The sequence below is a fragment of the Notamacropus eugenii genome, chromosome X (assembly GCF_028372415.1).
Source record: "Notamacropus eugenii isolate mMacEug1 chromosome X, mMacEug1.pri_v2, whole genome shotgun sequence".
Classification (NCBI taxonomy): Eukaryota; Metazoa; Chordata; class Mammalia; order Diprotodontia; family Macropodidae; genus Notamacropus; species Notamacropus eugenii.
This window is the reverse complement of record NC_092879.1, coordinates 97,802,379-97,814,194: the sequence shown is the minus strand read 5'-3', so window position 1 is coordinate 97,814,194 and position 11,816 is coordinate 97,802,379. Positions and strand designations below refer to the sequence as shown.

Genomic DNA, 11,816 nt, shown 5'->3' with positions numbered 1-11,816 from the left:
ATGGAGATAAAGAAGCAGGGATGGAAGGGAGAAGTAAGAGCAAAGAGATTAGGAGGGAAGGAAGGGATGGAGGAAAAGAGGGAAGAAAGGATAGAGAAAAGAAGGGCTAGGGGAAAGAAGGAAGAGAAGGTAAGAGGAAGGGAAGAAGACACTCAGCCCACCACCAGCAGAAGTAGAGGCAGCTCTGGATCTGGAACCAGGAAGACCTCAGTTCAAATCTGCTTTGAGATACTTGTTAGCAATCTCTAATTATCTCAGTTTCCTCAACGTTAAAAATGGGGTTTTTGTGAGGATCCAATGAGATAATACTTATAAAGTGCTTGGCACAGTGCTGGCACATAGGAGACACTATATAAAAGTTTATTCCCTTTCACCCATAGAAGTTGGGCTTTGGGTGTAATAAGACATAGGTCAACCCCTCCCCAGTCACAAGAGTACTTGCCCCACTGCAGGGGGGGCCTGTTCTGTCCTTTCTAGGGTCTGGTTTGCAGGGCTTCAGGGCCTCATCTCCCAACATGAAGCATTTGTGAAGTGCCTACTGTGTGCAAGGTCCCCTGCTGACTCTGGGGCTACAAAGACATTCCCAGGATGAGGCTAAGATCTCACCCCAAGATATCACACACATAGACACCCAGTCAGACTCTTCCCTAAAAAACACCTGATGGATTTTAACAATGATAAGAACAGCAAACATTAAAAGGTTAAGAATTTGGCAAAGCCCTTTACTTACACTCACTGTCTCATTGGATCAGCCCAAAGCCTTGTCTCTGAACCAGATGGCATCTGCAAAGACCCGAAATAGACCTCTCCCTGTATGTTAGCACCAAACCACCTGGATTTAGCTCAAAGTAATTGGCATAGATGCCACCCCTTAAAATCCAAGGAGACAAGACCACTGTGCTGGGGACCTGATTATTCTGCAATCCCACAGGGGCCTGGCCCAAACCCTTTGTGTGGGGCATAGTAGGAAGGACCCTGTATTTAGAGGCCGAGAAACTGGATTCATATTCTGGATCTGGGACTGCGGGACCCCAGGAGTCCTCCAGTGTCATTAATGTATGTGTGTGTGTGTGTGGGGGGGGGAAGGACCAGGTGAGTGCCATGCTCTGATCCCTTACATTTTTTCCTCAATTCTGATTCCTTTCATGGTCTCTGTGGCATATACTGATTGCTCTTTGGGGGAGCCTGCCTGGTACCCAGTGAGGTGGAGATGAAATGCTGCTGATTTAACTGTTGCTCAAGTCTCACTGGGAGAAGCCACTGCTCATCCGCTTTAGGCCTGGGGCCCTTGGTGCTGACCTGTTCATAGGAAGAGAGCCCTCAGGTCTCAGCACCCTAAACTTACTCCCAGAGGTGGCAGCCGCAGCAGCCGCTGCCACTAGTAGCGCCTTTTACTTCTTTTAGTTTTACTAGGACTGGACAAAATCAGGCGGGAGGCCAAGCTTGTCTTGGGCACTTGTCCCCACTTGGGCTGTTCCTCCTTCCCATCTTGGTCCAGCCCTAGGAAAGAATGTAACTCCCCTTCCTAGGGGAGTCTTTAGGAGGTGTTCTGCCAGAGGGGCTGCACCTGAAGAGACCTCCTTTAGTCTTGGCTCAGGCTGGGGGAATGGCCTATCCAGACCAAAGTGCTACTCCCCCTTGACCTCCCTATGCAGCGATGGCATTCCCCTGGACTTATGAAGCAGTTACACTTTTCCACAGCTGTTTCCCATCCACCCATAGCTGGCAGGGAGTGGGCCCCAGGGGAGAAGGTTGTTAAGCAGAACTCCCAAGTTAACTGGGAGAGAGGAAGCCCAGTCATGAGATGGCAGTGGGAGCCAGTAAGAAGGTGGAGGGTCTGGACAGGGTTCCTGTTCAGGCCAACCTGCCTTTATGCCGGACTAAGTTCATCTCACAAGTTAGGAGCCAGACAAACTGGAGAGTGTCTGAAGGAGGGTGACCAGGAGATGAGGACACATGAGGAGTGGCTGGAGGCATTGGGGATAAGTGACCTGGACAAAAGATGTGTGTCTTCATGTGTGTGTGAGGGCGTGTGTATGGGTATGTGTGTGTGAGACTGTGTGAGGATGTGGGTGTGGGTGTATGGGTGTGCATGTGTGTGTGGTGGTGTGATTGTGGGTGAATGGGTGTGTGTGCACACATGTGTGGTGTTTATATACATGTGTGCATGTGTATGTGTATGGGTGCGTGTACATGCATGTGTGTGGAGTATGTGCATGTGTGTGTGTGCATGTGCATATGGTGTGTGTGCATGTGTGTGAGAGCATAGGTGTGTGGGTGTACATGTACACATGTGTGCATGTGTGTGTGTAGAATCTGTGTGGGGGTTTGGAGGGGCCGATCTCTTGGCAGGGAATTCCTGCTCAGGTTGAACTTGGTCACTTCTGAAAAATTCCTTCCATGTCTAAGGTTTTACAATTCCATTACACCTAGCAAATCTGTACACGTACATATACATATGTAGCTATCCCTTTTATGAAATGATCATCTCCATTACCCACATCTGCTTTCCAGGTATCTTTTTGGTATTGGCCTATCTCAGTAGATGGAAGCCACCTGAGAGTGTGATGGGCCTTAACTGTGTGGAGCAAAGGAGGGGTAGGAGGGGATATGAGTCAGTGTCCCCAGGAATAGTGGGGGCTGTCAGTGCTACCCTGTCTAGATAGTTCTGGAAATATGGCACAGCAGGGCCAATGTAGCCCCCCATGCTTATGAACCATCCAGCAACCCACCTGCTGGGCCTCATTTTAGCCCCAAGTCAGACCCAGCCCTGGAGGGATCCCCTCTCACCCCCATCATTACCCACCAACACACAGCAATGGCTCCATGGCAAGGTCTTGTAATTGATCTGTGGGCTTGGATTAGCAAATTTAGCAATGCCAAACTGTGCTTCCTATCAATTACCAGCTACCTTGGGCCAAAGGCAAGACAGACTTGATTCTCATTGGGAGGCAGAGAGCTTCCAAATGGCCGGTTGGAGACCCCACATCTGGTTAATGGTGCCCCTGATTCTTTGGGTCTGAGGAACCCATTGGCAGGGAGACTGTAGAAGAGACCACTGGCCAAGCAGAAGCCAGGTTTCAAATTAATTCGAGTGAATGACAAGTATTTTCTTTAGAAGGTCCTTTGCTAGGTACCGGGCCTACAAAGATGAAACACTTTGCAGTCCTTGCCTACAAGCTAATGCAAGTCTACACATAAGTACCACACAAGGTAGGGTGTGATGAGGGTAGAGCTGGGATGCAGACAGAAAACTTTATGAACACTTAAGGAGGGAGAAAATCCCTTTCACCTGGGGGAGGGGGCAGTTCATAAGCTAAGGCAGGAAGGCATCGAGGAATTCCACCAGGGATCAAACACAGGCTTGTGGAACTGAGGTGATGTGAGGCAACAGGGCAAACGAGGGAGACAGTCAGTTGTCTGGTTGTTGTAATATAGAGTGTGTGAAGGGAAGTAATGTAAAATAAGGGTGGTAGACAGGCTGTGGAGGTAAGACCTGAAATGTTAAGCTAAGGAGTCTGGCTTTTTCTGAGAAACAAGGAGGAATTGTTGGCATTTATGAGTGTGTGGATGGGGCAGGGGACGGAGGGTGGCATAGTCAGATTTGGGTCTTAGGAAGACTATTTTAGCAGCTAAGTGGAGGATGCACCTGAGTAGAGGCAGGGAGACCAACCAGGAGACTAACTATAATAGTAAAGGTGTGAGGTGATAAGGTCCTGCCCCAAGGTGGTGACTGGGAGTGAGGAGGAGACAGATGTGAGTTGTTGGACTGGGGTAGAATCGTTTGGACAGGCAGCTGATGGGATGTAGGGGAGAAGGAAAAGGAGAGTCAGAGATGCCTGAGGTTTTGCTTCTGGGTCAAGGTCAGAATGGTGGTGGTGACAGAAATAAGAAAGTCTGGTGGTGTTGTTCAGCAGGCAATTACAAATCCAGTGTAACTTGTAGTGGGGGCCAGGGAGGGGAGTACAGGAAAGGCTAAGAGTTTTAATCAGTAGAATGGAAGATCCTTGAGGACAGCAACTATTTTGTGTTTGTGTATCCCCACAACTTTCCACAGCGTTTGGCACACAGTAGGCATTTACTAAGTGCTTATTACCAGTGAGGTTGGTCCCATGAAGACCATGGCTTATTGAACAACACACAACCCAACTCAACCCAGAAGAATGGTTTACAAGGGCCAGGGCTTTGACCTACAAAGGGGTCCAGTTGGAATGGGACCAGGAAAGAATCTCCAAAGTCCAGCTTTCCAAATCTGATACGTCCTACACATCAAAGCTCTGAACAGCTGATAGACATCCAAAAGTCAAGTTCCTATCAGAGTGTACGTATCCCTCCTCTTCCTCCACCCCATCATTCTTGGCCCTCCCTTTTAGCATTTGCATGGCCCTACACAAGGTGTTGGGGAGTTCCTTGGGGCAGGGCAACTACAGTATGGACCCTGTAATGTGAATTTCAGTGGCCTTCAAAAGCCTCAGTGCAACAAAGGAGAAAGAGCACTGTTTATGTCTCTAACCCAAGCATCCTTCTGGTCTCTGTTGGCTTTTTCTATGGCAATAGAAGGCTTAGGTATTAGGCACCATTGGCCTCTGGTCATCCCATGTTTTAGCAGCTGAATGAGTCATGTATGGGTCCAAGGTGAGTAGCCAGGTCTGACAATAGCTATGGGTATTGGTGAATCATTGAGTAAACCCAATATAACCCCAACTAGACTCATTTGAGACCAAGGGCCTCTTCAGGAATCCCCACAGCAACTAGGAATAGGGGAGTAGAGAAGGGTTCCAATATGGTCAGTGCCAAAGGACCCAAGGGATCAAACCGTAACCTTTTCACACTGGCAGCCATCATCAATTATCCACCCTGAATTATGCTTGCTCATGCCTACCTCTCCACCACTCCAAGGGTCTGACTGGCTCCAGAACAAAGCATTTTACAAAAGAGATACTTCTGCTAGTTAATGGGACCATAGAACACTCTTCCCATCGCAGGTCTGAAGAGATTCTGGCTAAGCCCCTGATGCCAATATTGATCTTCATTAAGTACTGCCCTTCCCACCAAAGGAGTCTCCCAAAGACCTCAGCTGGTAAATAGAGGAATGGAGTGGTTGGCAGGTTAGAGAACTTTGGGTATGGAATGGATTCCAAAGCACGGAGGTGGAGTCACAGAGACATGATAATGCATGACTCATAACTGAGTCACCCTGTTGGGCAGGTTGTATTCATCTCACCAAGTGAGTGACTCTCAAGGACCAGGCCCTGGGTTTCTGCCCAACTTGTCACAATGATGACCCTTATCCTTTGATGACCAGAAAGGTACTCCAATCACATGGTCACTGAGCTCAGACCTTTTGCTGCTGGTCACCTAGGGGAACTTGGGGTTTTTAGTCTTAAGGCCTATGCCCAAGACTGACAGGGAGGTTCTGGAAGCACTCTGAAAGCAGCCAAATGAGCTCCTTTGTATTTGGAGGTACCAGGCTGGTCCCTAGTGGCTTCTTGGAAATTCCCAGTGCCCCCACTCTGTTTCTCCAGAGAAAATCTGTCCCCTTCTCCCCACCGGTTGGGAGTTTCCCCTTGAAGTCTATATCTGGATAAAGTGATGAGTTAGGGCACAGCCCTGGTTTAAAAGGAAGATCACCAAAAGGTGCCTCTATAAAGGCATATTGATAAAGCAGAATTAGCCTCACTGCCACTCCCACCAGATCTTTGAAACATTTGGCTCTGATCACATTGCCCCTTGGCTCTAAAACCCTTCAGTGGTTCCCATCTGCCTGTTAAGTAAAGGACGTGCTTCTTGACCTGGCATTCAAGGCCAGATTGGGGCTCCAGTCTGCAGCCTTCTCTTCCATTATTCCCTACCATTTATTGTACATTTGGGCCAAGCTGGATCGCACTTCATTCCCTGATCTTGTCATCCCTTAGCCACACTGTACCCCCCATGCTTAGAATAGATCCCTCTTTACCCCTGTCCCCTGCTCTGCTTGTTGAAGGCCAAGGTTTGGTTTAGGAGCCACCTTCTCCATGAAGCCTTCCCTGATAGCTCCTTCTTGAATTTCCCCTGGTACTTTGCACCGTGCTTTCTCCTCTCCTTCTGTCTTGTATTTATTTATCCAAGTCTATATCTTATCTTCCCAGTAGGCGTGTTGAGGGCAAACACTGTCATTTTCCACCTCTGTATGCCCAGGAAAGGGCCCTGTACCTAGCAGGCACTTAGATTCTCTACTCTTGAACCTCTGGCCACCTTGTCCTGTTTCCAGTCTTCTCTTACTAAGCCTCAGCCCTGGATTCCTCCCACCGGTGTCCTTCTCTACTCTGATTTAAATTACCAAATGAAGCTGTTGACTGTGTCCATTACAAAATCCAACTTCGGGTTATTGGCCAGCCTCACCTGGGCCTTCACTGCAGCAAGGGAGTCCTTTTGTTTCTCTCCAGCTGATTCCCTATCTCACACCCCACAGAAGCTATTCCAAGCCTTTTCTTCCTTCCTTGAGCCCCTGTACCACCCCCTCCTCCCTCTCTTTGCTGAGGACATTGTTTCTTACTTTACAGAAAAAAATTGAGGTCATTTGCTTTGGGTTTCCTCTTCTCCCCTTCTCTTCATGTCCAAATCCCTTGACTTTGTCTCCCTATCATTCTCGCTTTCCCCCAGTCTCTGACAAAGAGGTTGCTCTTCTCCTTGCCAGGGCAAACCCCTATATATGCCCTAGATCCCCATACCCTCCCTTCTTCTCTAGCAGATTGCATCTTTAATCATCTCTCCCCGCCCAGGACTTTCAAATAATCTCTCCCATCCTTAAAAATACTTTCATTATACTGACATCCCCTTAAGCTATCATACTATATCTCTCCTCCATTTCCCAATTAATCTGCTTTGAAAAAGGTGTCTGTCTACATTTCACTTCTCCTCTCCCCCATTCTTCAACCCTCAGCAATCTGGTTTTCACTCAGCTGAAACTACTCTCTCCAAAGCTACTAATGATTTCTTAATTGCCAAATCTAGGCATCTTTTCTCAGTTCTTATCCCTGACCTTCCAGCCTCCTACCTATGTGAATGAAGCTTCTTGTCAGTTTCCTTCGCTGCTCCCAAGCTGCAGGCGTTACCATGGTTTCCACTGTGTCCCCTCTTCTCTTCTCCCTCCACATTTTCTCTCTCATAACCTCATCAGCTGCCACGGGTGTAGCTATCATCTTTCTGCAGATGCCTCCCCAATTTTCCTACATATGCCATCCCCATCTTTCCCACCTCACCAAATGCCCATTAGACATTTCGAACCGGATGTCCCAGAGACATCTTAAACTCCACATCGCTAAAGCTGAACTCATTGTCTTCCTGCCCTCCAGCTCTCTCCTCTTCTAATTTTGGTCAAAGGTAAAATTATCTTTCCAGCGTCTCAGACTCATAATCTCAGCATTATCTTGGATTCTTTTTCTTTCCCTCGCATATCTAATCAGCTTCCTAATCTTGCCCTTTCTACCTTTTCACATCCAACCCCTTCTCCACTCATATAGCGGCCACCTTAGTTCAGGTCTTCATCACTTCTCCCCTAAGTCTCCCTCTATTCCACTCCACCCTACTCACTGCAGCCAAAATGATTTTCCTTAAGGGCTAATCTGAAACTCTCCTACTCCATCTACTCCAGTGGCTTCCCTTTGCCTCTAGGATAAAATATTAACTCCCCTGTTTAGCTTTTAAAGTCATATACAACCTGGCCTGTAGAGTCCCCGTCTTTCTTTAAGACTCTGATCAAGTATCCTCTTCCAAATGAAGATTCCCTGTTCTCCCTCCTCCTCCCCCAAATGCTCTCCATCCACCTTGTATTTCACTACTTCGTATATATTTTCATTTATTCACTTTATGTGGATGCTCTATATGCTTATATATCTACTATTGCCTTTCCTATTAAGATACAAGGTCCCTGTGACTCTAACCCATTTCATTCTCTGTCTTGTACATTCAGGGCATGGCACCATCCAGCACACAGGAGGTGATTAATAGACACTCATGGATTGATTGTTGAATTGAATTGTTTCTTCAAACGGTCACAGAGAAACCTTTTGAACCAAGCAAGTTTTATTCAAAGATAAACCCAGTATTTCCCATTTTCTGTTGGGTGGGCAGGGCTGCCTGGGATGTCTCAGCCAGTTAGAAATACAAGCTGTTGAGAGCCATCAAAATGTGCTCTTAGGCAAAGCCCTGAATTCCAACAGGAATTCAGCTGGTGGAGGTCAGGTGCATCAGTTCTATCTTAGAATAGATTCAGTGAAATGCCAGGCATAGCCAGGGCTTTTGGTGGCATTTCTATGGACTGTATATAGCACATCAGCTTCAGGGACACACCCTGAGGGGGCTTTTTGTAGGCTATAAGTGAGCAGAGAGCCAGCCCACACAGGCTGACCCTGCATATATGCAAAGAGCTAAATCCAGAGGTGGAGGAAGAGGGAGATCAGTTACAAATGGGGAGTTAAATAACGCTTTCAATGAGCCCAAGCTTTGCCCTAAAGCCCCAAAACCTTTTTTAGTACCAACATTCTTTCAAAGGTGCCATATGGTGACTGGTACAAACCACAGAACACCTCCATGATCTCTAAAGACTCAGAATTGTGGGTCACTCAAAAAGGCAATAGAGAGACATGATGGGTGGGGGGAGTGAGTTAATGGATGCAACTTACAACCAGTTACCAAATCACACCCAAAGAGTCACACAAAGACATCTTCAAAGAGATGTATGGCTGCAAAGGGAGGTGACCAGCTCATGTGGCCAGAGTGAGAAATAACTGACAGACGTCCTAAGAATGGCACTGGCACTCACAGAATGCTAAGAGGCCCAGAGCAAAGGTACCAGCACGTGGGATGAGTCTGGTCTCTTATGGAGCATTCTGAGAGTACCTGAACAAGAGTCCCACAGGATGAGAAGGCATGGCTGGGGTGAGATCTGCACCACTGGAGGGAGTACCTACATCAATGAGATCTCAAACACTGAGTAGGAGCAGTGATTCTTCACCTAAGAGTGTGACCCTTTGATAACTCATCCAAGCAATTGTTTCCATTGAGCTATAACTCACAAAATGGCTTCCCATTGGAGTTAAAGGGGATCTGGGTGTACTAACACTTTTGTGGTTCACATGTATTAAACCCCACCATCTACTCTTCCAAAGACCCTTGGAATTCCAGAGCTGAAAAGGATCTTAGATATCATTTAGGCCATTCCATACTTGAAGTGGTCAGCTTTATGACATTCTCTACAAAGGGTCATCTAGCTTCTGTTTAAAGGCCTCAGTGATAAGAGCCAGGTCTAGCTCCTGAGGTAGTCTAGCCCCTTGCTAGACAGCTCAAATGGTCAAGAACCCCAGTCTAGGCTGCAGGCATGAAGTGAATACCATTGATGTCTATTGATCTGCATTCAGACATTCCATTGTCTGACCATCCAGATTTCCCTATCTTTTTCTGGAGAAATAGAACTTCAACCCCAAGGATCATTTCCCACTGAATACCATGATTCAAGCATCATGGTCTACTGGAAAGAACACTGGAGTCAAAGGACCTCAGTTCCAAACTTGGCTCTGCTACATAATGGCTGTGTGACCTTAAGCAAGTCATTTCCCCTCTTTGGGCCTCAGTTTCCTCCTCTATAAAATCGGAGAGATTGACTAGATGACCACAATGCTCCCTTTCAGCTATAGATCTAGAATCATCTGATCTTTTGCTATAATTCCCAGGACAGTTGGGTTACCTTCCTCCAGTTCATCCATGCTCCCGATCTTGCGGCCTCCATCGATGGTATAGATGTAGCGCACTCCCTGGGGGAGGTTGATATTGTCGGACAGGGAGCGAGTGAGGTCAGCCAGCAAGGCGTCGAAGCTCCGGAAGCGGTCAGCGGACACGGCGTACACGATGCCCTTGAAGTAGCGGTCCCCGTTACGATAGAAGCGGACCTTCTTGGCCTTCTTCTCATTGCTTAGAGCTTGCAAGGTCCTGGTCCGGTAGAAGCTGCAGTGGGCACTGTGGGTAGGGCTGGGAAGCCCATTCAGCCTGGACCCTCGCATGTTCCTGGATGCCTTGTCTCTTTCGTCAAAGTGCCCGAAGTCCAGTTCCATATTGTGGTGGACCTCCTAGATCTGAGGTAGACAGAGTGGGTGGGTGGGGAAGACAGGGGAAAGGGCTAATGTTAATCAGGTCCAGGTCCCAACTCTAGGAAGAGATCTTGGCCTAGGGCGCCTTCCTTACTCTTCTCCCTTGGTCTTTCAGGAGCTCTTGGGGAGGGGGACAAGGACCCCCTTGGACAGTGTTTCAAGGAGAGAGAAACTGCTTACAGCCCCAACCTTCCTGGCAAGTGGCTTATATCAAGTTGAAATTCCAGGCAGATGTTCAGGGCCCCGCCCCCACCAACAGCTGTACAGTAATCCACACCCCCAGCTCAGTTTCCCTGGACAGAAGGGTCCCTTGTCTTGAGTGAAGGAAGCGTCTCTCAGAGGGATGCCCTGCTTTTTCTCCCCCCCCACCCCAATGCTATTCATGGCATGCTCCCCCAGGATGTGAGCAGATCTGTTTGGAAAAGGGATAGTCCTTGGAGAACAGGCTTGGTCTTTGTGCTGGTGGGCTGGGCACACCCTCGCCCCCTCCAGTCTGCCTGTCAATTGCTAAATCTCACTGACATTTCTAGGCAATCATTGGGAAGTGGGCTGGGGGCAGGTTGGGAACCCTGGTGGCAAAAGATTTTCCCATTCTGGTGTTCAGCCCTGCCTAAGGCTGAAAGGATTTCACCGGGAAGCATCTTTGCCAGTGGCGGGGAGCCCCAGGAAGTAAGGCATGTACACCTTTCATTGTTCTGAGTGCCAAGTAATAAGCAGTGGCTGAGCGATGGAGATCTGGCTTCTAACCCACCCCACCTTTCTCTTTCGGCAAAGCCAGGGCCAACACTACCCCCTCCACACACCCCCACCCCCACCCCCACTTCCCCAGCACCCCCCTCCCCCCACGCCCTGGAAAAGGCTGGCCTCTTCACACCTTTTTGGAGGCCAGGAGAAAGAAGGAGGTGGGAGATGGAGTCCAGCTGCTCATGGAGCCCTGGGGACCGGGGAAGGGGTCAGCAGGTGGGGTCTCAATCACACCCATCCCCAGTAACCCAGGGAGATGGGAGGGGTCGCTTACCATTGTCTACCCGCACCCCTACATTCCATCACAATGCTGAAGACCCTCCCCCTCCTTTCCACTCCTCAGGAGCCTTGCTCCTTCACACCTGCTGTCCCCCCACTTCCCCTTCCCCCCAACCTTTACTCATCATCTTAAACTCACGTCCCACCTCCGCGCGCGCTACAAACAAAGAGACAGCCAACTCACTTTTTTCCACAAGAAAATCCCAGGTAGAGGCTGGGGGTTGCAATCCTGACAGAATGAAAAGGGAAGGAGAGAGACCCCCCCGGGTGGATGGAGGGGTAGGGGGACACAAAGAGACAGTCAGACAGGACAGAGCAAACCAACAGACCAACAGATTTTTGCCTCGTGTTTCCCCCTCGGACATCTGTTACGCGCTGCTGGGAAGCAGAGTCTGAGCCGCACTCACCAGGGTTGGGCTGTTGGGTGGAGATGCTGAGAGAAAGAAACCCTCTGCCTTTGTTGTCTGAGCTCCGAGCAAGGAATTCCTGCCAGGGTGGAGAGACGCCTTCTAGGTCCTAGTGCCTTGCCCAACTGCTCCCCAGGAACGGGGGGCCCACTGATCCTCCCCTCCCCCACCCCGACTTAATCACATCCTTTTTTTATTTTTCCCCAGGGAAAGCTGGGGAGAGACCCATTCCCACTCAGGCTGTATTAATGGATTAATAGCT

General features: G+C 48.8%; 1 protein-coding gene across 3 annotated transcripts in view; it reads right to left on the bottom strand.

The window, feature by feature from the left end:
* The window catches only part of DCX (doublecortin), a 43,699-nt gene extending 32,179 nt beyond the window's left edge, over window positions 1-11,520 (bottom strand). For 2 of the 3 annotated variants that reach the window (XM_072627393.1, XM_072627395.1), the window contains exons 1-2: window positions 10,999-11,113; window positions 9,725-10,109 (exon numbers count right to left, since the gene is read on the bottom strand). In XM_072627393.1, the coding sequence (XP_072483494.1) occupies window positions 9,725-10,088 (364 nt within the window). In that variant the 5' untranslated portion in view covers window positions 10,089-10,109; window positions 10,999-11,113. Of the gene's footprint in view, window positions 1-9,724; window positions 10,110-10,998; window positions 11,114-11,331 lie in introns of those variants that run through there. The other variant, XM_072627394.1, reaches the window with a different exon arrangement.
* Between the last annotated feature and the right edge of the window lie 296 nt (window positions 11,521-11,816).